Consider the following 24,181-nt stretch of genomic DNA (forward strand, 5'->3'; position numbering starts at 1 on the left):
CCATTCTCCATAATGTAGGCATTTGTTTGCAGGTTAAATAAACTTCAGTGTTTTGGCTTGATTACCATAAGGAATCACACTGGCTCTCAGATCCAGTGTGGCCAGAACTTTTTTTTTTTTTTTTTGAAATTGAGTCTGGGAAGAAACAGTTGGAACATGGCACTCTGTGGTTGCATGGATCACAGGATTCAAGTTGTCTTTGATTTGGTACCATGAAGGCCTCGCCTTAGTTGATATGTAAAATATAGGGCTTGAAAATTCTTTAGGTTTCATTAAAAAGTCTTTGGGGAGCCTAATTAAGCTATTTTACAGGCCAATATTCACTTTCACTGGGGTGAACCACTTACTCCACATTCCATCTACATATTGTGAGGAACACTCCAAAATACAGCAAGGACAATGAATGCTTTTGAGAGTAGAGAAAGGTTTACAAGTAATGTTGAAGCCAAGATTGTTTATCTTGAGATGCCCTTTCTTGTCTCCGCAGGAACTACTTTACAAGTTTAAAGGCTCCTTTGCCCGGAAACACTTGTGTAAGAATCCTGAAAAGAAGACCGAGGATCATTAATTTGTTATTTGAGCCATTTGCTCCTCAAGTTAAAAGAGGAAGAGTAACCCCAAACTGTACTAGAAAATGACTGGAAACCTACGGAGAAGACTTGTTTGGAGTGAAACCGAATACCATAAGGAAATAGACAGTTGGTATCTCTGTTTGTCATAATAATAGTGTTATGTTGCCACTGAACTTTGGTTGTATGTGTGGGAAAGGCATGATATTCGCAGAAAATAGGAATCTGACCATTTCTTTGGTGTTCGACATTTACATGTAGTACCTCATTTGGGTTCAGTCCTCCATCTTGCACTCACGATCTCAGGTTAGTTGGGTCTCTAGCGGCTGATGTCTTCCATGTGGACAACATAACCTAATATAAAACTTATGAGTGTTTGCCTTTCTCCTAAGCAATATCCAAAGGAAGTCTTTAATGTCTGAAGTCTGAATCAAAATATCAGCAGACATCCAGTCTGACTTAATAAAAATAATTGGAGATTTGGTATAATACTCAAAGTCAGAGCCATAACTAGGTTGGGGGTAAATGGGGTTTCGTTGAAATATAGACGTCATTGACAACACTTGTTAGTACAAGTTGTTGGTTTTAGTGGCATTGAAACTGACCTTAGCTGCTGATTAGCAAGAATAATAAGTTGTTTTTCAGTCCTGTCTAATTCTCTGTCACCCCATTTGGGAGTTTCTTGGCAAAGATACTGGAGTGGTTTGCCATTTCCTTCTCCAGCTCTTTTTACAGATGAGGAAACTGAGGCAAACAGGGTTAAGTGACTTGTCCAGGGTCATGCAGCTAGTAAGCGTCTGAGGCCAGATTTGAACTTGAGAAGATGAAGCATCAGCTAGGAGAGCTAGGTCACTGAATCACAGAATAGATGGCAGGGGTATAAGACATAAGAAGATGGGAAGAGGAAAGGGACAAGTTAAGAAGGAGTTTGAACACCAAAGAAGGATTTTGTATTTGATCCTCCAGTTGATAGAGAGCCACAGGAGTTTACTGAGTGTGTGGGTGACATGATCAGACCTGTATTTCAGGAAGAACGCTTTGACAGCTGAATGCTTCCTCCACTATAAACTGTGAGTTTATAGTGTAATAATAAATTAAGTGTAATAACATAATGTATTATAAAGTGTAAGAGTGCAATGTATTATAATGTAATAATGTATTATTTATAGTGTAATAACATATTGAGCTTAGATTAGACGGGGCAGCTAGGTAGCCCCATAGTACATAGAGTGCTAGGCTTGAAGTCATGAAGGCTCACCTTCTGGGTTCAAATCCAGCTTCAGATACTCACTAGCTGTGTGACCCTCAGTAGATTGCTTCACCCTGTTTACCTCAGTTTCCTCATCTATAAAATGAGCTGGAGAAGGAGATGGCAAGCCACTTGCCGAGAAAACCCCAATAGAGTCACAACTGAAACCACTGAACAACAACAGACTTAAGAAAGTATTGGAAAAATATCGATAATGCAGATTAAACTTAAAAGTGTGTTGTGCATGCATTATTTTTTTCCTTCAGAGAATGGCTGTGAAACATTTACGAGCACACCCTTTCCTGCTCCTTTGCTTCTTGGATTCATCTATATTAGCTGTGGCCCTGCAGGTTTAGATGGGCTTCTCTGACTGAGGAAGAATTTGAGAATCTTTTAAAATACCTACAGATTGTCCCAGGATAGCTATTGAAAGCAAAATAGCCTAAGTGGCCAAAATAATATACTTCATCATCCTCATTGTCTTGCTGGTTCTAGTTATTTGTGTTTTTAAAAATTTATTTTATTTTTAATTTATGGAATAAAGCAAGCATTTCCATAACATAGTATAATGAAAAAGATAATTGCATGTGAAACTGCAAATCTATTATGTACAACTTGCTATTCCTTTTAAATACATAATAAAGTTATCATGTAAATTTCTTCTTTTCTTTTTCCTTTTTTCTTTCCTCCCCCCTCCCCATGGCTACCATTAGATGCAAATAGGTATATATATATATATATATATATATATATATATATATGTGAAATTATTCTATACATACTTCTATTTATCTGTTCTTTCTCTGGATGCAGATAGTATCTTTCTTCATATTTCCTTTATTTTTAATTTGCATATTTATGATAGTCAAAATGTCTTAATCTCTCAAAGCCATTTTAAAAACAAAATTGCGATTATTGTATACAATGTTCTCTTGGTTCTGCTCACTTCACTCTTCACCATTTTGTGCAAGTCTTTCCATGTTTTTCTGAGATCATGAAGCTCATCATTTCTTATAGAATAGTACTCTTCCATCACAGCCATACACCACAACTTGTACAGCCATTCCTCAATTGATGGGGATCCCTGAAATTTCCAGTTCTTTGCCACCACAAAGAACTGCTATAAACATCCCATTCACATTCAAAGTTATAATTATTATTGTGAATTTTCCTCCATCTTATTTTTACCCTATATTCTTTTTCAGCCTCTCTTTTTACCCTATTCATGTTACTTTATCTTATCCCCCTACCTATCTCTTCACCACACCCTCTCCCCCCATCCTTCCAAGAGCAATCTGTACACCTCTCCAAAAGTCCTTCCCCCATCCTCTCTCTCCATTCTCCCAAATTCCAATCTAAAAGTCCCTCCCCTAATCCTGTCCCCCAGTTTTCTCACCTCTCTATATGTTCAGAAGACTTCTATATCCTTCCACATGTACATGTTATTCTCTGTTGAACCTAGATGAGGCCAAGGTTCCAACATTACCAGTGCTCCACCCTGAGCTGCTTCCTCTGTTTTAGTTCTTCCTTTCACACCACATTTTAATAATATAATTGTTTCCTTTTGCCTTTCCCTACCTAATTATGTTTTTTTAGAATCACTCCATCATGCACAACTCAGTTCCAACCTTTCTTTCAAACTACCTTAGTAATGATGACAGTTTTAAGAATACTGGTAACATATATGTGTGTGTGTGTGTGTGTGTGTGTGTGTGTGTGTGTGTGTGCACGTATGATAAATAAACAATTTAACCTTCATGAGTGCATTATAGTTAGTCTTTAATGTTTTCCTTATATTTCTTCTGGATCTTTTATATCAAATTTCCCATTGAGTTCTGGTCTTTTAGTTACAAATACCTGAAAGTCTTTCAGTTTGTCAAATGTCTATTTTTTTCATTCAGGATTATACTTAACTTTGCTGGATAAGTTATTCTTTGATGCAACCCCAGCTCTTTTGCTCTTCGAAATATAATGTTCTAAGACCTACGATCTTTTAGAGCAGAAGCTGCTAGGTCTTGTAAAATCCTGACTGTATTTTTACAGTATTTAATTTTTTTGTTTTTGTTGTTACTTGCAATATTTTCTGCCTAACCTGGGAATTTTGAAACTTGGCTATGACAATCCTGTAAGTTTTCCTCCTGGGATCTCTTTCAGGTGGTGAATAGCAGATTTTTTTCTGCTTCTATTTTACCCTTTTGTTCTAGAACTTCAGGGCAATTTTCTTTAATAATTTCTTCTAATATTGTATCTAGATTCTTTTTTTTTTACCATGACTTTCAGGTAGTCCAACAATTCTTGTATTGTTTCTCTTCAATCTATTCTCCAGATAAGCTGTTTTTCTAATGAGATGTTTCAGATTCTCTTCTATTGTTTCTAGCTTTATTATTTCTTGGCGTTTTATGACATCACTCAATTCCTCTTGCCTAATTCCATTTTTCAAGGAGTTATTTTCTTCCTTAACATTTTGGGCTTCTTTTTCCAAATGGTTAACTGTCTTTTTATAATTTTCTTGGATTGCTATTACTTTTTCCCCCTAATTTTCCCTTGATCTCTCTTATTTGATTTTTGGATTTCTTCTTAAGTTCTTCCAAAAACTCTCCATGGGTCTGTGACCATTTGACGTTACTCTTTGGGGTAGGAGTGGCTTTTTTTAACCTCACTTTCTTCCTCTGAATATGAACCCAGATCTTTTACACCAAAGTAGCTATCTATGGTCAGATTCTTTTTACTTTGCTTATTCACTTTTATTTTCTTTTATTTTATATTTAGCACCTTATTATTGTTACAATCATGTTTTAATCCTGAGCTGTGGGTAATGTTGCCCTAGGCCTCAGGTCCTCCTAACTGTTATTTTCTGAATTCTGTCCAGAGGCTCAACTTCAGGGACTCTTCTCCTCCAGCTATGTATGAGGTGGGACTATTTTTGGAAGTTTAAAATATTCTTGATTAGTTGAGGGGAGGAATTTATATAAGGACATAGAGGCAGATGAGAGGGGTAAAAAGATGGACAAAGTATAGTAATAGCTCAACTTAATGAAAAGAGCCCTAAACTTGGAATTAGAACACCTAGCTTCAAGTCTGGGTTCTTCCACTAATTGACTTTAGACAAGTCAGTTAGCTTCTCTAAGACTTTAGTCTCTTCATGCATAAAATGAATACAATAATGTCTTCCCTATCTACTAAACATAGTTGCTGGAGGTCAAATGAGAGAATGTATGTTAAGTGTTCTGTGAACTGTAAAATGCCATATAAATGTGAGCTGTAAGTTTTCCAATTGTGTTTTGATCCCTTCCTTTACAGTAATTTCCAGTGATCTAAACAATGAAGCAGAGTTGGAAAGGTTATTACCATCACCCAATTCTGAAAGGCCAGCGTCGAAGAATGTGACACCAAGCAACAGTCAGGGACACTTGGACACATACAATCTCATTTCATCCAAGGAATGGCTTCGAATTCATGGACTCAAAAGCAAAAAACTGACCCTGTCCCAGATTTTACCTCAGGTTGGATTTCCACATCAGGAAGGTATAGTATCTGCAGATCTCACATGCCTGGCAGACTAACCGTCATGTTGTGTATCAACTTTCTGTGTGTGTATGTGTGTGAGAACTTTTGTTCAATGCATTATAGAACCCTTTAAGTGGACAAAAAACTCTCAACTTCCTATAGTCCCAGAATTTTAGGACATGGATGGCTTTAGCTCTTTGCCTATCACGGCTTCGCATAGTGTGTTTGGTTTTATTCTAAATGGATTGGTTAATGTACTGATTGGGGTTTGTACTCAGGCTTCAAATGGGGCCATTGTTTTTCTTAAAGAAATCTTAAAGAAGACAGAGTTCCTCCTTTCCTTATAGACTGACAGTATCTTGATCTTATATTATCATTTTGTTGAGTTTTTGTTATTGTCTTGGTCCAAAATCTAGCCATATTCTGAAACTTGATATGAATAGAAGTCAATCCCACATTTGGACCAGGTTAAGGAAGAGGACTAGGTAGAATAAGAAGGTATCTGGAACCTGTCAAAGGACCCTAAAATTGTGGAAAATGCCTTGGGTGAGTGCTACATTGACTTAGGAACCAGTTAATCGGCCTTGGTCTTGTCCAGTCTTGCTTAATATTTAAAACTAGAAAGTGGGGGGTGCTTTAGGATATGGAAGGTTTAGCAGGAGATAGAAAGTATTTTTTTAAACCTCTGAGAGGACTTGAAGTAACTGGCAAACTGGTCTTTTTTTTCAGACACTTTCTGATTTTCTTTCTATTCACTTTGAGTAGCAAATCTGTCCATGGGTTGACTCTCTGAAAGGCACAGGCCATGTCTTACATTTCATCTTGTATCCTCATACAGTCCCTCTCTTTACATAGTTATAAGCTCAACAGTGACTTGGTGAATGGATGAATTCTCAAACGACAAAGTCTAGCAGAGCTACAGTCCTGGGAAGGGGGTAGAAGGAGGTCTTTTGGTTTCGAAGGTAACAGATGAGTAGAAACTTGTATCTTGGACTTACCTCTGCACCAATTAAATTAGGTAACACAGGAAAGGTAACCTTTCAGGAATGTTGATTCAGATTCTGGGAAAGAATGAACTCAGAAATAATCAGTTGAGTTGAAATTAGTCACCATTCCTTCAACGCTGCTGCCTGCTACAATTTTGCCCTGTTGCTACTTCTGGTATGTTTAAAGCAGCAGTTCTTAACCTTTTTTGGGACATGGACTCTTTTAGTAGTCTGGGGAAATCTATGGATTCTTTCTTAGGTAATGTTTTTAAATGATAAATTAAAATACATAGGGTTACAAAGGAAACCAAAGGTTAGTGAAAATAGAGAAGTGACTTTTTTCTCATCTAAGTTCATGGATCCCCTGAATCCTGTTCATGGACCCCTTGAAGGTTTGTGGAGCCCAGGTTAAGACTCTCTGTTCTGATGATATTCCCATGTCAGAGGAAATCTCAGGCATGATGATAGGGTGAAGTTTGTTAAGTCTGCTAGAAATCTGCATAGATGGGGTTAGAAAGGAGGGCTTTTTAGAGGAGGTGACTTCTTTTGGAGGGGGGAGAGAAGGCAGAGCAATTGGGGTTAAGTGACTTGCCCAAAGTCACACAGCTAGTAAGTGTGTCAAGTGTCTAAGGCCAGATGTGAACTCAGGTCCTCCTGACTCCAGGGCTGGTGCTCTACTCCCTGCACCACCTAGCTGCCCTGGAGGTAACTTCTAAACTGGGATTTGAAATTAATAGTCCAGATCAGGTACATTCTGTATTATTATAGATGGAAGGGACTGTGGAAGATCACCTAAAACCCTTATTTTACAAATGAGGAAACTTAAACTAAGAGAGCTCCAGTGATTGCCCATGCTCATATAGGGAGTGACAGAGGTGAGATTTTTTTTCCTGAGGCAATTGGGGTTAAGGGACTTGCCCAGGGTCACACAGGCTAGTGAGTATCTGAGGTCAAATTTGAACTCAAGTCCTCCTGACTCCAGGGCAGATGCTCTATCCACTGTTCCACCTAGCTGCCCCCAGAGGTGAGATTTGAACCTGGGTCCTCTGACTCTAAACCTATCCCTGTTTCCACTACACCACAACTCTAATTCCACTTATTTCTGGTAGAATTGGATGCCACGTGTGATTTAATAACTCGTCACTGGTAATAGTCAATATCTTCTAAGATATCTTATCCATTAAATACCCAATCAACAGAACCTAACCTTCCTTTAAGTACCCTGTCTCCTGGAATTTAAATTTGGCATAGTTAGAAAGAATCCTTTCCATCTGAACTCACGATTGGCTTAGAAAATTGGTCCATTTCTTGGTGGCGGGGGAGGGTGGTTTCAGAAAAAAAAACCAATGTGGCAAGACCTGTATACTGATACAAAATGAAGTGAGAAGAGCTGGAAGATCATTGTACACAGCAATAGTGATGCTGTGATGATGATCAACTGTGAAAGACTTGGCTACTCTCATTAATACAGCGATCCAAGACAATTTCAAATGACTCATGATGAACACATGCTATACACTTGTAGAGAGAGAACTGATGAACTCTGTGTGCAAATTGAAGTATAATTTTCTCACTTTATTTATTTTTTGCTTTTTTGGCAATATAGCCAATATGGAAATATATTTTGCATGATTTCACATGTATAATTAATCGATGTAATTTTTCTTGCCTTTTCAGTGGGAGGGAGAAAATTTGTAATTCAAAATTTAAAAATAAAAGAATGTTTAAAATAAAAAGTAATTTTTAAAAGAATTTTTAAAAAGGGTGGGAGATGACAACAGATGGACAAACAAAATATTGCACTTGTATCCACAAAGTATTAAAAAGAATCAGAGTATTAAGGAAAAAAAAAAGAGAAAAAAAGAAAGAGAATAGATCTATTTATCTCCTCTTTTTCCCTCAACTCGAGGAATATGATGTCAAAAAGTAGAAGGCAGGAGATGATTTCACAACTCCTAGGTCAGAATAGGGTCTGGAGAAGCAGTAAGAAAGAGTTCTGGCCTGGGAATTAGGAGGCCTAATTTCTAGCATGACCTCTGCCACCAACTAGCCAAGTAAACTTGGTGGGTTACAACTTCTCTGAGACTCTGTTTCTTTAATCATAAAATGAGTTGGATTTTGAAATAGAGAGACTTAAAGTTTCCTTCAAGCTCTCAGAGTTTGTTTTTCCTCTTTTAAGAGCTCGGAATTTTTTGTATTTTTAAGGCCTTTGTATCATTTCTACCTTTTTTTTTTTCACTTAATATTTTCAGTAGTTCTCAATCTAAAAAAAAAACCCAACAACAAACAAACCTAGGTTAGACAGCTTTGTTTCCTTAAAATGTGTATTTATTTTTAAAGTTCAAGGGTCTACATAGACATATGAAGACCCTATTAGAATTAGAGCTTAATATTAATTTTTAAAGAACTCTTTTAAAGACCTTCTTAGAATTCTGAAATAATAAATATTTGACACTTTTGGCGGTACATTTTACAGATGAGGGAAGTGAACTTCAGAACGATTAAGTGACTTGCCCAGGGTCACACTGCTAGTTAGATGGAATTTGAACCAAGTGTTCCTTCCTCCAAGTCTAGCACACCATGCTGTTGTTCCCTAAGGTATAATATATATTTCAGATTATTTTTTTCAGTCCTGAAAACCAGATCAAAATCGGACTAACTTTTCCAAGTTAAATATAATTTCTGACTATCCAGTGTAGCTTGTGCTTTAATCAGTCCAAGAAAAAGCACTAGGGGAAAGGAAATAACTTTTTATAAGTATTATCTCATTTGAGATTCACAACAACCCTGAGAGGGTTGCTGTTATTATCCTACTTAAATAGTTGAGAAAATTGAGTCAAACATAGTTTAAGTGATTTAAGTGGGATGTATGGGGTGTTCAGGAGGACTAGTACCTCTGGTGTGAGGGCTTGCTGAGCTCTTCTCAGGGCTGCTCGTCCACCTTTGGTGTCCATTGGATTCACCCAACTCTCACCTGTGGCTCCAAGAAGTTGTAGCCTGCACAGCAGCCACAGCTTGGTAAACTGGTCTCCCAGATGGGATAAATCAGGTTGAGGGTAACCATGTCTATACCGAGTATGAGAAGACTTTTCTTGGAGGAATGTACGGGTGAGAATAATTTGTTCCAACAGCCATGAAGGTAGCTAAAGCAGGCACTGTGGAATGCTTAGAGCTTGGCAGACATCAAAGACACCAAGGTCATCCACTGCATCCCGGGCCATTGACAGTCATCCTGACTTTTGTCTTGCTGCTGGACGATGACTCTGGAGGAGAGCGTGAGGCTGACGACTTTGTGCAACTCTCTCTTACTGAAATCCAATTCATGTACAAATTGAGACATCACCCCCATGATGTCATTGGACTTCTTTGAAAATGAAGAACAAACAACAAGTTACTTGCCCAAGGTCACATAGCTAGTAGGTGTCTGAGGCCAGATGTGAACTCAGATCTTCCTGACTCCAGGCCTAGCCCTATATCCGCTATGCATGCTGCCTGGCTGCCTGAGATGATTGATCATTTGTAAAACATAAGGGTTAGATTAGATTGTCCCTAACCTGAGAATTCTATTATTTTAAACCAAGAAATTGGCTACACTTATCACTCACGTATACAGAAAATTACAGGTATCCAAAATGGTTATGTTTGTAGGTACCCTTGAAGCATATTATTATTTAGGACAGAGTACAGGCATTTTATATTTTATGTGACATCACTGAGGTTGTTGTCTAAAATGTTACAGAGGAAAAAAATAAAATAAGAAGAAAAAAAATCATAATTCACCTTAATTTGTGTTTTTATTTAAAATGCAGATTACGTGTCTTCAATAGGGAGAACTGTGGCTTCCCGATATGCAAATGGTCTATTTCGTCAATTCTGTAAAGCCGAAGATGGCACAGTTTACAGGGTAAATGAGTTCATCAAATTGTATTATCTTTCATTAAGCAGTGATAAGGTCTGGGGAATGAGATGTTGAGACAGGATATAGATGAACAAGCACAAAAGCCAAAATGAGGCTTTTTTTCAAAAATTTTCTTTGAATGGTTTAATACACTTACGTTTGATACAGTGATTAATAATGTATTTCATTTATCACATAAAGATCATTGCTTTTTAGTCTTTTCAGCTGTGTCTGACTCTCTGTGACCCCATTTGGGGTTTTCTTGGCAAAGATACTGGAGCGATTTGCCATTTCCTTCTCTGGCTCCAGGAAACTGAGGCAAACTGGGTTAAGTGACTTGCCCAGCGTTACACAGCTAGCAAGTGTCTGAGACAGGATTCAGACTCGGTGCTCTTCTGACTCTAAGTCCTGTGCTTTTTATACAACACCATGCTTCCTCTATTCCCACAGCAAGGGAGACTAAGCATCTTGAGGAGAAAGAGCATCTTTGGGGGTTTTTTGTTAAGTCTTGTCTGACTCCTTGTGATCCCATTTGGCTTTTTCTTGGCAAAGATACTGAAGTTGTTTCACATCTCCTTCTCCAGCTCATTTTATAGATGAGGGAACTAAGGCAAACAGGGTTTAGTGACTTGCCCAGGATCACACAGCTAGTAAGTGTCTGAGGTCATATTTAAACTTGGGTCTTCCCGACTCCGGGCCCAGTACTCTATGTACCGCACCACATAAAGATGCAATTGTCCTAGCTCAAATCCTCGAGTATCAACATTAGCTTGTACCTTGAAAAAGACTGTAAAACAGGAGTATAGGAGTTAACTTAAAGCCAGGGCAGGCAAATCCTGTTGGTGAAGAATGAGGCTTCCGGGCAAGGAAGAGACAATAGTATATCACAAACCTGTTATAAGGTTTATTTTTATCATATTGTTATAGGTTATAGTGTATCATTTACCTAGGGTAATTTCGGATATAGCTGAGGGTGCTCCTAGGTCTAAATCTCTCATAATTTAGCCAAAAGAAGGTACAAGAATTTCTTGTTTCTACACTGAGTGCCCAGCGCAAAATTCTTTCCCCCTTTCTCCCCTACTCTCCTAACCAGAATCATAGAATCTAGAACCAGAAGCCTAATTCTCTCATATTATAGATGAGGAAACTAGGGCTTAATTAACTTGCCTAAGGTCACCCAGGTAACAAATATTAGAGTCAGAATTTGAACCAGATTCTTTGACTCTTGTGGTATAATAGAGAGAGAGAGAGAGAGAGAGAGAGAGAGAGAGAGAGAGAGAGAGAGAGAGACAGTTAGTTAGTTCCAGGCAAGGAATCAGAGGACCTGGATTTGAATTCTGGTTCTGCCACTTGCCATCTATGTAACTTTGAAAGTTATATGGTTCAGGGGCAGCTAGGTGGTGCAGTGAGTAGAGCACTGGCCCTGGAGTCAGGAGGACCTGAGTTCAAATCCATACTCAGACACTTGACACATGTACTAGCTGTGTGACCTTGGGCAAGTCACTTAACCCCAATTGCCCTGCTCCCCCACCCAAGGCCTCAGTTTTCTTATTTGTAAAATGAAGGGATTGGATCGAACTTTGAGAGCCCTTCCAAATCTAAGTCTGTGATAACACTTTCCACTGACCACATTGCTTCTCTTTGTCTCTACCAAAAAAAGAGAGAAAAAGAACAGTTATTGGGGTGTAAAAATATCTATTTAAAAATAGGTACTTGAGACCTGGGATAATTCAATTTCCTAAGATATTGCACAATTATATCTGATCTAAGCTCTGTACATAACAGTGGTCTTTATGTTCACCTCTGTAGACATCTGCTAACAATATGCCATGTCACAAAGAGCCCTGGCTTTGCAGATAGAAGATCTAAGTTTGAACTCTGGTTATTACATGTATGATCCTGGACAAGTCGTTTTCCCTTGCCAGGCTTCAGTTTCCCTAACTGTAAAATGAAGAGGATGCATTAAACATCTCTAAGGTCCCCTTTAACTCTAAATGCTATGATTCATTTGAATTAAATTTTATTTAACAGCCATTTGTTAAGCTTAGGGTAAGGTGATAGGCTAGGCTAGGAAAGGAAAAAGCAAAATATCTTCTGCTCTCAAGAATGTTATATTTGATGAGAGGATAAAACACGGATACAAATTAGTAAATGCAAAGTCACTGGCGGGGTACAGACAGCACTAATAACTGGGGGGTCAGGAGGATCAGGAAAGGCATCCCATAAGGGGTGGTACTAAGCTGAATCTTGAGGGTGGTCAGGGATTTCAAGAAGTGAAAGAAAGGAGGGAGAATATGCTAGGTATGGGGAACAGCCTGGCAAAAGAATGGAGGTGGGAAATAGAATGTTATATACCAGGAATGGCAAGTAAGTCAGTTTGGTTGGAAGGTTAAGAGTGAATGAGACATGGAAATGTGAGATCAATCCAGAAGGGTGCATTGGAGTAAGATTGTGGAGGGCTTCAACTGAGAAGCAAAGGGTCATTTCTCCTTTTGAGGTGAAAGGAAAAGAAATTTCTTACTGTTTGCAGTTGCAATCCTTGGAAATTCCAAATGTACAGATTTACATATTCCCCAGAGGCAACAAGGAGCTCCTGATGCTAATTGGTTATAGCTACTGTGAACGATATGTGATGGCATAACTATAAAAAAAAAAGAATCAAGAAACTTTATAATGGTGAAACTTTGGCTAGAAACATAGAAGATTTGAGAGAAAGACTGAGGTGCTTCTGGCCATGAGTGCTGAGTAGCTATGACGCCATGGCTAATAAATTGGGAAGAAATATTTGTGAATTTCAGAACATTCCCCAGCAACATTTGGTTATATTATATATATTATAATATACATATATAGATAGATATAGATATGTATTTAGGAGCATTTTAAAAAAGGTACACAAAAATTTCGAATATAACAAACTAGCTTTCTCCTTATACCCTTGGAGGACCTTTTCAAGAAATTTTCAATTGAAAAATTGGGAAGGCAAGGATTATACGATCAGCCTTGGCTGACATCTCTTTTCAGAAATTATTCTGACCTAACAGACTAGGCAAGTGGACTCAACCAGATTTAATTCTCTCCCATAGACTCTCATACTTTGTTGACTTTAAAATATTCACTATGAAAAATGGAAACATTTTGGGATTGCATGAGATTTTTAGCTCTCTCACAATTGTATATTGTTTGGCAGATAATGCATTTTTCTAAATCTCAGTTCCCTGATCTGTAAGATGGGCATGGCAATATGTATGAGATTTACCTCTCTTGTGAAACTTTGTAATCCTTAAAGTGATACATAAATGTGAATTCTTGTTATTTATTGCTTGACTTAGGTGAAGTTCTTCCAAAGATAGGGACAATGGGATGATAACCCCTGTCTACCAACCCCAAGATTCCAGAATTTATCTTGATGGTGGTTTCTCTTTGTGCTTTTATTTGCGTAAAGCTGACAGCAAAAACTGAGGTGATCTATTCATTTGTGAAGCATTTAAGTGATGCCGTAGAATGCCTCAAACAGAGGATGAGTTGGTTGACCAGTGGAAGCCGACAGATTTTTGGCGTAATCTTGGAAAAATGTATCACCATAGTGCTAGATTTTGGTTCTCTGGACGACGAGGAGTTTAGCCTTTGCCAAGATGCTCTCACAATGGTCATTGAGGAACAGGTGGCTCATCTGACCAGATTTAACCTCATACGGTAAGCTGATTCCATTTTCACTAATGAATGATCTGAAGAAAGATGGAATTCCCACATGCATTTTGGTGAAGATGCCTAATAAGTTAATAACAATAATAAGTAACAACACTGGCAACAATAAATGCTTCCCAAATTAAACTGAATTGGAACTATGACTCAACTAAAAGGCAATGGAGAGATGTATGGTGAGTCAGTAGTCTGCCAACAGATAGCTAACGGAAAACTATATTTGAGAATTAGTATGAAGGATGTATAAGGTAGAAATATGGGGGGAGGGAGGCGGAAAGGATGTGGGCTGGTCACATAAGAAGAGTAAAAGATAACAAGTACAGATTTGTCACATTCTATTGGTATCCACACCGTACCAAGAGATGTAGAGGAAAGTCCTCAATATGTTGAGTGAACCTCTTGTGGAAGATTGGTGGTGAGACATGGAAAAGAGTTGCATGAAGGTTTGGATGGATTTCGATCAGTACCACTGGAAGAGAGGTACCTATGATGATGAGTTATTGGGATATTCGAGGACTTAATTAGGATCATAGAACCTCAGAGTCTGAAGGGACCTTATCGCCTTTCCTTTTCTCACCCATCTCTACTTTTCTCTCTTCACTGACTCCTTCCCATCCACGTATCAAGTTTCTTCCATCCTAAAAAAAGTAAAAAACAAAAATCCTCTTCCCTGAACTCTTCGAATACACCCAACAACTTATCTCTTTTCTCTTGTTAATTGAAAATTTCTTAAAAAATTAGTGTGAGCCTAAGATACCTTTAGTAGAGCTGTGGGTTAGTCCAACCATTCTGGAAAACAATATGGAACTATAGCTAGTCACTAAACTGTGTATATACTTTGACCTAATAATACATCTACTAGGCATATTGCCAAAGAAGTCGAAGACAGTGGGAAAGCCCTTCTGTGTACAAAAATATGTATAGCAATACTTTGTATGATAACAAAGAGCTAGAAACCCATTAATCAGGGAAATGGCTGAACAATTTGTGATATATGTATATAATGTAAGAATATTGTCCAATAAGAACTTTCTTCCTCCCTTCCTCCCTTCCTCCCTTCCTTCCTTCCTTCCTTCCTTCCTTCCTTCCTTCCTTCCTTCTTCAAAAAGAGATAAAATACGGTAAAAGCACTTAGAGCTGTATTTTTTAGTATCCTGTTAGTCCAAAGGGGTAATCCACATATAATTGAATGACTGCTAAACCACCCTCCAATGTGATTTTTTTCCCCCAGAGCTGCTCAGATCATGACCAAGTGGCAGTATGAATCTGTTTTTGCCAGTGAGGATTTCATAAACTCTGCTATTAAGTGGATTAAGAAACTGGTGTGCAAGTCTCCTGTGGCTCATAATAGTGCCATCAATGCCCTACGTGAAGCTAAAAGAGATGATTCAGTAAGTGTGTATGCATGACTGGCCCTCAAACAAATTAAGAAACAGGTGAAGTTTTTTTTAGAGCCTCACCTTTTACCTGGTACCTTCAGGTTGCTGCAGACTGTCTATGATCCCTGCCTTCAATTATAAGTCTAATCCTCTGGCCTTTTTTCTTCCTTGATATCAAAATTTCCCACATTTCCATCCTATTCATTCTTTTAGCACCCTACTTTCCAAGATGATATCTAACTCATGAGACATGCTAATTCATGTTTTATATCTTAATCCATATTATGGTGTTCATAGTATCAGAGATTTAGAGCTGAAGGAGCTTTAGAGGCAATTGAATCCATAACTCTCATTTTGTAGATGGGGAAATCGAGGCATGAGAAGTTAAGTGACTGTCCCAAGGTCACCCAGCTAGTGTCTGAGGCAGTTTTTGAAACCAGGTTTTTCTAACTCTAAGTCCAGTGCCTTATCCTCTACTGCATACTGCCTCTCCAATGGATAGTGGTGTGTGTTAAAGCCCCCTCTGCATCTACCCTGCTCCCCAGCTTGTACTCATAGGTATCTAATGTAATTTATATAGTTCTTGGGCAAATCGCTTTGATCTCATGAGCCTTAGTTTTCCCATCTGTAAAATGGATATAGTTTTTTTTTTGTTTTTTACTGCATATCTTAAAAGGTTGTTGTGAGGAAATTACTTTGGTAAACCTTAAGGCAACACATAAATGAGTTGTTATTATTAATAATACATATTTAAAAGTAGTAAATTATGCTTTTATCCTATGTCTTCTAAATCAAGGGTAAATTTGGACTAACATTATTTTATGCGTCATTGGATAAATGTGTGCAGGCTCATCTGTAGGTACCAACATGTTCATTCTAAAATTCTCAAATTGTTTATCCCAGTACCTGCTAATTTTGTGATCCCCAACATCTGTGGTGGCTTTTTCCTTTTTATTTAAGCTATTTGGTTTTTTGAGTGTCCCTTTACTATTATAAATTTCTGGCATAGGAGATAGAGGCAAGCTGTGGTAATTTGGTGAGAATGCATAAAGAAGAGCGAGGAAAACCTCAGTAAAGACAAATTTAAAGGCAATAGGTGATTCAATTTGTCTTGAAAATTATCCAAGAGATTTCATGACACTAGCAAATGTGGAGCATTCACAGAGAATGTTTCTGTCTATCCTGAATATAGGTGTGACTCTTGAGAAAGACCACTGAAGCACAACATCCTTACCTAAGCCTCCTTGATTTAGTTGAAATCAAAATAAGAGGTGTTAAGAAGGAATAAGGGAATCCTCCAAGAGTTTGTGCCTTTTTTTTTTCCATCCAAGAGATCACATTTCCTCAACCCTCTCCCTCCTTATCCCAAACCTGAGCAAGTTTCAAAATTACTAATGTAATGTCACTTGCATAGATAAGGTTTATATCTGGATTTTTAAAAACAAAAATGTTTATATCTTTTATTTTTATATCATCTATTATTAAGTTTATTCATTTCTCATTTCCCTCCCATAGAGTCTTATAATAAAGAATTAAAAAGTGAGGACAATGTTCTACAAAACTAAACAATATTGAAAAAGTCAGATGTTGCATGCAGCGTTCCATACACAAAGGTCTCTATTTCTTCAAAAAAGCAGGTTGTAAGGAGGAGAAATATGTACTCACATATTTTTTATTTGGCGTCAGGCTTGATCATTACGATTTTTCAGAATTCAGTTTCAAGTTTCTCTGGGTTCATCGTATTCATCATTTCTTACAGTGAACTAGTATTCTATTATATTTATTATATGCCATATACCATATGGTTATACAATTTATACCTTAAATATTGTGGTATACATGAGGCTTTTCTGTTTCTTATTGATTTCCTTAGAGTATATGCCTAGCAGTGGAATCTCTGGGTCAAAGAGTATGGACATTTTAGTAACTCTTTTTGCATAACTTGCATAATAAAAGACAGCTAGTTGGCACAGTGGAGAGAACACAGGACTGGGGTCAGGACCTGAGTTCAAATCCTGCCTCAGATGTTTACTTGCTGTGTGACCCTTGGCCAACCACTTAACTTCTTTCTTCCTTAGTTTCTGCATTTCTTGTTTTTCATGGTTTTCTCGCATCCTTCTTATTTCTCTTCCCAATTTTTCCTCTACTTCTCTAACTTGCTTTTCCAAATCCTTTTTGAGTTCTTCTATGGTCTGGGGCCAGTTCATGTTTTTCTTGGAGGCTTTGGTTGTAGGCTCTATGACTTTGCTGTCTTCTTTAGGCTGTATGTTTTGGTCTTCTTTGTCACCAAAGAAAGAATCCAAAGTCTGAGACTGAATCTGGGCGCGTTTTCGCGTCCTGGCCATATTCCCAACCAACTAACTTGACCCTTGAGTTTTTCAGTGGGGTATGACTGCTTGTAGATTACAGAGTTCTATGTTCTACGTTTGGGGGGGAGGTGCCAGCTCTGTCAGAGCCGCACTCCTCCTTCCCCAAGGACCCCCAGTCCAGACTGGGCTCAGATCTTTGGCAGGCTGTGCACCCCTGCTGTGATCCGCCACTTAATTCCCCCCACCAGGTGGGCCTGGAGCCGGAAGTAACAACAGCTGTAGCTGCCCCACCTCCGCTGCCCCCGGGGCTGGAAGCCGAACCGCGAACTCCTTCCACTCCCGCAGCTTTTCCCACTAACCTTCTCCGCAGTCTTTGGTGTTTGTGGGTCGAGGGGTCTGGTAACTGCTCACGTATTCAGGGCGCTAGGGCCCCCTCCGCCCGGCTTCCGGTCCGGATCGTCCACGCCGCTCAGGCTGGGCTCTGCTCCACTCCGTTCCCAGCTCCCAGATCCCAGCTCCCAGCTCCGTGTGGAATAGAGCCCACCCAGAGACCATCCGGGCTGTCCTGGGCTGGAGCCCTGCCTCCCTCCGCTGTTCTGTGAGTTCTGCCGTTCTAGAACTGGTTCAGAGCCATTTTTATAGGTTTTTGGAGGGACTCGGGTACGGAGCTCACTCTAGTCCGTGCTTACCAGCCGCCATCTTGGCTCCGCCCCCCAGTTTCTGCATTTCTAACCTACATGCCAGGGTTTTTGTGAGGATAAAATGACACAATATTTGGAAAGCTCTTTGCAAACCTTAAGTTGCTATGTAAACACTAGCTATTATTAATAATTTAAAATTTCTTCTCGGAGTGATTGAACCAATTAATGATTTCTCCAATAATGCCATTATTGTGACTATCTTTCCATAATCTCTCACTGATTATTCTTATTTATTGTCATCTTTGCCAATTTGCCAAACATGAGGTGGAACCTTGGGAATTCTTCTGACTACATTTCTCTTTTTATTGGTGATCTGGAACGTTCATACAGGTATTAGTACTTTGCTATTGGTCTTTTGGAAACGTTTTTTGTATCCTGTGAACATTTATTTATTGGGGAATGGCTTTTTGTTTTTTATAGTTCTATTAGTTGTCTCTATTTTAGATATCAGAACCTAATTGGTTTTTTATTTTAATTAACAGAAATCTAGACCTCTCACAGAGTGGGGGTAATCTGTAAGTGTTGGTAATGTAAAAGCAAATCAATAATCTTTAAAATATATAAAAAGAAGTGATATAGAAGTGGAGAAAAGGGATTTAAAAAAACTCATCAAAAATATTTGATGGGGGTGGGGTGGGAGGATGGGGGTGTGTAGCTAGAGCCAAGATGGTGGAGTAAAGAAAGGCAGGGACTCCCCTGAGCTCTCCCCCAAGCCCTTAAATACCTGTAAAAATGACTCTAAACAAATTCTAGAGCAGCAGAACCCACAAAAAGACAGAGTGAAACAAATTTCTGGCCCAAGACAACGTGGAAGGTTGACAGCAAAGGTCTATTGCACCAGGCTGAGAGAGGAGCACAGTCTAGCACAGGCTGTGCCAGCAGGGACCAGGCCTCAGCAAACCTGGAGCAGGCCACAGAGGACTAAATCACTGGCAGCTGTGGCAGTTTCCAGACTTTTGCAACCCACAAATGCCAAAGACAACTTAGAAGGTCAGTAAGAAAAGTCGGTCAGACCTGGGTGAGAGAGGAGCACAGTCCAGCCTCGGCGCCAGCACAGCCTCAGCCCCAGCAAACCAGGAGTAGGCCTTGGGAGTGACTGAATCAGCAGTGGTAGTAGCCACTGGTGGTAGCAGTAGCTGGCAGTGGCAGTGGCAATAGCTGCTTCCAGAGCTCTCAGCCCACATATGGTAAGAGAATCAAACAATCAGTCAGAAGGAGATTACAGGGGTCTCATTACTGGCATTGAGGCAGGACTCTGTTGCTTTGCCCATACTTGGATTTGGGTCATAGTCCTGGGTGGGAGTCTTGGGGTGAGGAGGAGTACTGGCATAGCAGAGCTTGCGGCAGCTGTAGAGAGGGAACCCTGCTCACAGTTCCAAGGCAGAAAAGAGTGTTTGTGGTCACTCACAGACCACACAGCACAGGCCTAGAGAGGAGTAAATACCTCTCCTTAGATCATACCGCCTTGGAAGTAACGAAAACTTACTCTTTTCTAGAAGTATCTCTGAAAATAGCTGCACAAAACCTCAGCCCTACACACTGGAAGCAGAGCCCTACCTTAACAAATAGTTAAAAAGTTGAATAATAGGCTGGGAAAATGAGCAAACAGCATAAAAAACTCAGACTTTAAAAACTTACTTTGGTGACAAGGAAGATCAAAACACACACTCAGAAGAAGACAGCAAAGTTAAAACTCCTACATCTAAAATCTCCAAGAAAAATATGAATTGGTCTCAGGCCATGGAAGAGCTTAAAATGGAGTTTGAAAATGAAGTAAGTAGAGGAAAAATTGGGAAGAGAAATAGGAGTGATGCAAGAAAATTATGAAGAATGAGTCAACAGCTTGCTAAGGGAGACTGCCCCCCCCCACCAAATACTGAAGAAAATAATACTTTAAAAAATAGACTGGAACAAATAGCAAAAGAGGTCTGAAAAGCCAATGAGGAGAAGAATACCTTAAAAAGCAGAACTGGCCAAATGGAAAAGGAGGTCCAAAAGCTCACTGAGGAAAATAATTCCTTCAAAATTAGAATGGAGCAAATGGAAGCTAATGACTGTATGAGAAATCAAGAAATTATAAAACAAAACCAAAAGAATGAAAAAAAAAAATAGAAGACAATGTGACATCTCATCAGAAAAACAATTGATCTGGAAAATAGATCCAGGAGAGGTAATTTAAAAATTATTGGACTACCCAGAGGCCAGGATCAAAAAAAGAGCCTAGACATCTTTCAAGAAACTATCAAGGAAAATTGCCCGAATATTCTAGAACCAGAAAGAAAATAGAAATCGAAAGAATCCACTAATCACCTCCTGAAAGAGATCTCAAAATGAAAAAAAATGAAAACTCTCAGGAATATATTATAGCCAAATTCCACAGTTCCTAGGTCAAGGAGAAAATATTGCAAGCAGCCAGAATAAAACAATTCAAGTATTGTGGAATCACAATCAGGATAACACAAGATTTAGCAGCTTCTACATTAAGGGTTCAGAGGGCTTGGAATATGATATTCTGGAGATCAGAGGAGCTAGGATTAAAATCAAGAATCACCTATCCAGCAAAACAGAGTGTAATCCACGAGGAGAAAAAATTGATATTCAATGAGGTAGCAGAATTTAAGGCATTCTTGAGAAAAAAAACCAGAACTAAATAGAAAATTTGACTTTCAAATACAAGACTCAAGAGAAGCATGAAAAGGTAAACAGGAAACAGAAGTCATAGGTATTTAGTAAAGTTGAACTATTTATGTTCCTACATGGAACGATGGTATTTGTAACTCATGAGACCTTTCTCATTATTAGGGTAGTTGGAGGGAATATATATATAGACAGAGGGCACAGGGTGAATTGAATATGAAGGGATGATATCTAAAAATAAAATTAAGAGGTGATAGAGGAATGTACTGGGAGAGGAGAAATGGAGAGGTAGAATGGGTAAATTATCTCACATAAAAGAGGCAAGAAAAAGCTTTTACAGTGGAGTGAAAGAGGGGGTAGGTGAGAGGGAATGAGAATTGGCTTAAGGAGGGAACAACACACACACTCAATTGGGTATGGAAATTTATCTTACCCTACGGAAAAGTAGGGGGGAAGGAGATAAAGGGTGGGGATTGAAGGGAGGGGGTAATCAGAATCAAACACTTTTGAGGAGGGACAGGGTGAAAGGAGAGAATAGAATAAATGAGGAGGTGGGATAGGATGGAGGGGAATATAGTCTTTCACAACATGACATGTTATGGAAGTGTTTTGCATGACTACACATGTATAACCTATATCAAATTGCTTGCCTTCTCAATGAGGATAGGTGGGAAGGGAGGAAGGGAGGGAATTTGGAACTCAAAGTTTTAAAAATGAATGTCAAAAATTGTTTTTACCTGTAACTGGGAAATAAGATACATAGGCAATGGGTTATAAAAATCTATCTTATTCTACAGGAAAATGGGAGGGGAAGGGGATAAGAGAAGGGGGGGTGATAGAGGAGGCAGATTGGGGGAGGGGGTAATCAGAAGCAAAACACTTTTGAGGAGGGGCAGTGTAAAAGGAGAGAGAGAGAATACAAAAAATGGGGGTAGGGGGAATAGGGTGGAGAGAAATACAGTTGGCAATAGTAACTGTGGGAAAAAAAATTTGAAGCAAGTTTTTCTGATTAAGGCCTCATTTCTCTAACATGTAGAGAACTGTGCCAAATTTATGAAAATAAGAGCCATCCCCCAATTGATAGATGATCAAAAGATAGAATTAATTTTCAGATGAAGTAATTAAAGCTATCTATAGCCATATGAAAAAATATTCTAACTCACTGTTGATTGGAGAAATGCAAGTTAAAACAATTCTGAAGTACTACCTCATACCTATTAGATTAGATAATAGGACAGAAAAGGTGAATGACAAATGTTGGAGGGAATATGGGAAAAGCGAGGTATTAATGTACTATTGTCAGAGTTGTGAATTGATTAAACCATTCTATAAAGCAATTTGGAACTATGCCCAAAGGGCTATAAAGCCATGCATACCCTTTGACATAGCATTAGATCTGTATCCCAAAAGAGATAAAAAACAAAAAGGAAAAGGACCTATATGTACAAAAATATTTATAGCAGCTCTCTTCTGGGGTAAAGAATTAGAAATTGAGGGGATGCCCATCAATTGGGGAACAGCTGAATAAGTTGTGGTATGTAATTATGATGGAATATTATTGTAGTATAAGAAATAATGAGCAAGATGCTCTCAGAAAAAAGAGTTACACGGGTTGATGCAAAGTGAAATGTACTGGGTACAAACTAAGATGATCAACTGTGTATGACTTAGCTATTCTCAGCAATACCATGATCCATGACAACTCTGAAGGACTTAGGGTGAAAAATGCTATCCATCCCCAGAGAAAGAACTGATGGTATTTGAATACAGATTGAAGCAACTTTTTTTTCACTTTCTTTATTTTTCTTGAGGTTGTTTTTTGTCTATGTTTTCTTTCACAACATGACTATTATGGATATGTTTTGCATGACTACACATATATATCCTATATGGAGTTGCTTGCCTTCTCAATGGGAGGGTTGGGGTGGGGAGGGAGGAAGGGAGAGAATTTGGAACTCAAAGTTTTAAAAACAAATCCTAAAAATTGTTTTTACATGTAACTGGGGAAAAATTAAATACTAAATTAATACCAAAAAGTTTGATGCAATTTTTTTCCCCAGATGAATGCTTCTCTTATTTTAGTTACCTCAATTTTATTCATTCAGAAGCTTTTAAATTTCATATAATTAATAATTATTTTTGTCTTTTATGCTTACCTGCATCCTTTGTTTTATTATCCCTAGTCATGGCTATAAAGGGAATATGATCAGCTTTTCTTATCATTTTGTCCTATAGTCAGTTGGTGGTATAGGACTAGAACCCAGGAGGAAGACCAGGGCTGGCTGTATAGCTCTAGGAGTCATCTGCATAAATATAATAATTAAACCCAGGGTTGCTGATGACATTTTCAAGTGAAAGGATATATAGGGAGAAGAGAAGAGGGTCCAGGACAGACCTCTGGAGGTACAACTTCATTTAGGGGGCACCAAGGAGTGATCAGTTAGGAAAACAATCAGGAGAATATTATGACAAAAACCCAGAGAAGAGACAGTATCCAAGAGGAGAGGGTGGTCAGTAGTGATAGATGCTACAGAGGTCAAGAAGGATGTGACAAGCAGTCTAGGCAATTAAAAGATCCTCAGGAATTTTGGAGAGAGCAATTTTAGTTGAATGATAAGGTCGGAAGTCAGATTTCATGGGACCGAAAAATAAGCAAAAGTGAGGATGTAGAGAAGACAAACATAGATAGCTCTCTGTAGAACTTTGGCTGAGAAGAGCAAGAGAAATATAGGATGATAGTTAATAATGCTAGCTAACATTTATATAGTCTTTATTATGTGCCAGGCCCTGTGCCACTTTACAATTATTTCACAACAAACCTGGGAGGCAGGTGCTATTATTATTATTATCTCTATTTTACAGATGAGGAAACTGAGGCAGATGGAGGTTAAGTGACTTGTCCATGGTCATACAGCTAGTAAATGTGTAAGGGAGGATTTGAACTCAGGTCTTCCTGACTTCAGGCCCAACCCTCTATCTACTGGACCATCTAGCTGCCTAGCGTGATAAGATGGTAGAATCTAGTGAAGATTTTTTAAGGATTAGGGAGACTTGGTTACATATGAAAACAATGGGAAAAGAACCCATAGAAAGGGAAAGATTGATGATTAGAGAAGGAAAGGGAGAGATTAAAAGGGAAATTTTGTGGAGGAGATGAAAGGGAATAGGATCTGGGGTAGTTGAAGAAGGGTTGGCCTCAGAGAGAAGGGCAACCTCCTTATCAGAGATTGGAGTAAAGCAG

At 38.7% G+C, this 24,181-nt stretch overlaps 1 protein-coding gene across 1 annotated transcript in view; it reads left to right on the plus strand.

Annotated features, from left to right (window-relative positions):
* Positions 1-634: 634 nt before the first annotated feature.
* The window catches only part of VWA3B (von Willebrand factor A domain containing 3B), a 223,177-nt gene continuing 199,630 nt past the window's right edge, over positions 635-24,181 (plus strand). The window contains exons 1-5 of the mRNA XM_036744160.1: positions 635-698; positions 5,119-5,343; positions 10,121-10,215; positions 13,655-13,905; positions 15,146-15,305. Coding sequence (XP_036600055.1) covers positions 635-698; positions 5,119-5,343; positions 10,121-10,215; positions 13,655-13,905; positions 15,146-15,305 — 795 coding nt within the window. The remainder of the gene's footprint in view (positions 699-5,118; positions 5,344-10,120; positions 10,216-13,654; positions 13,906-15,145; positions 15,306-24,181) is intronic.

This window comes from Trichosurus vulpecula, chromosome 2 (assembly GCF_011100635.1).
Source record: "Trichosurus vulpecula isolate mTriVul1 chromosome 2, mTriVul1.pri, whole genome shotgun sequence".
NCBI classification, from domain to species: Eukaryota; Metazoa; Chordata; class Mammalia; order Diprotodontia; family Phalangeridae; genus Trichosurus; species Trichosurus vulpecula.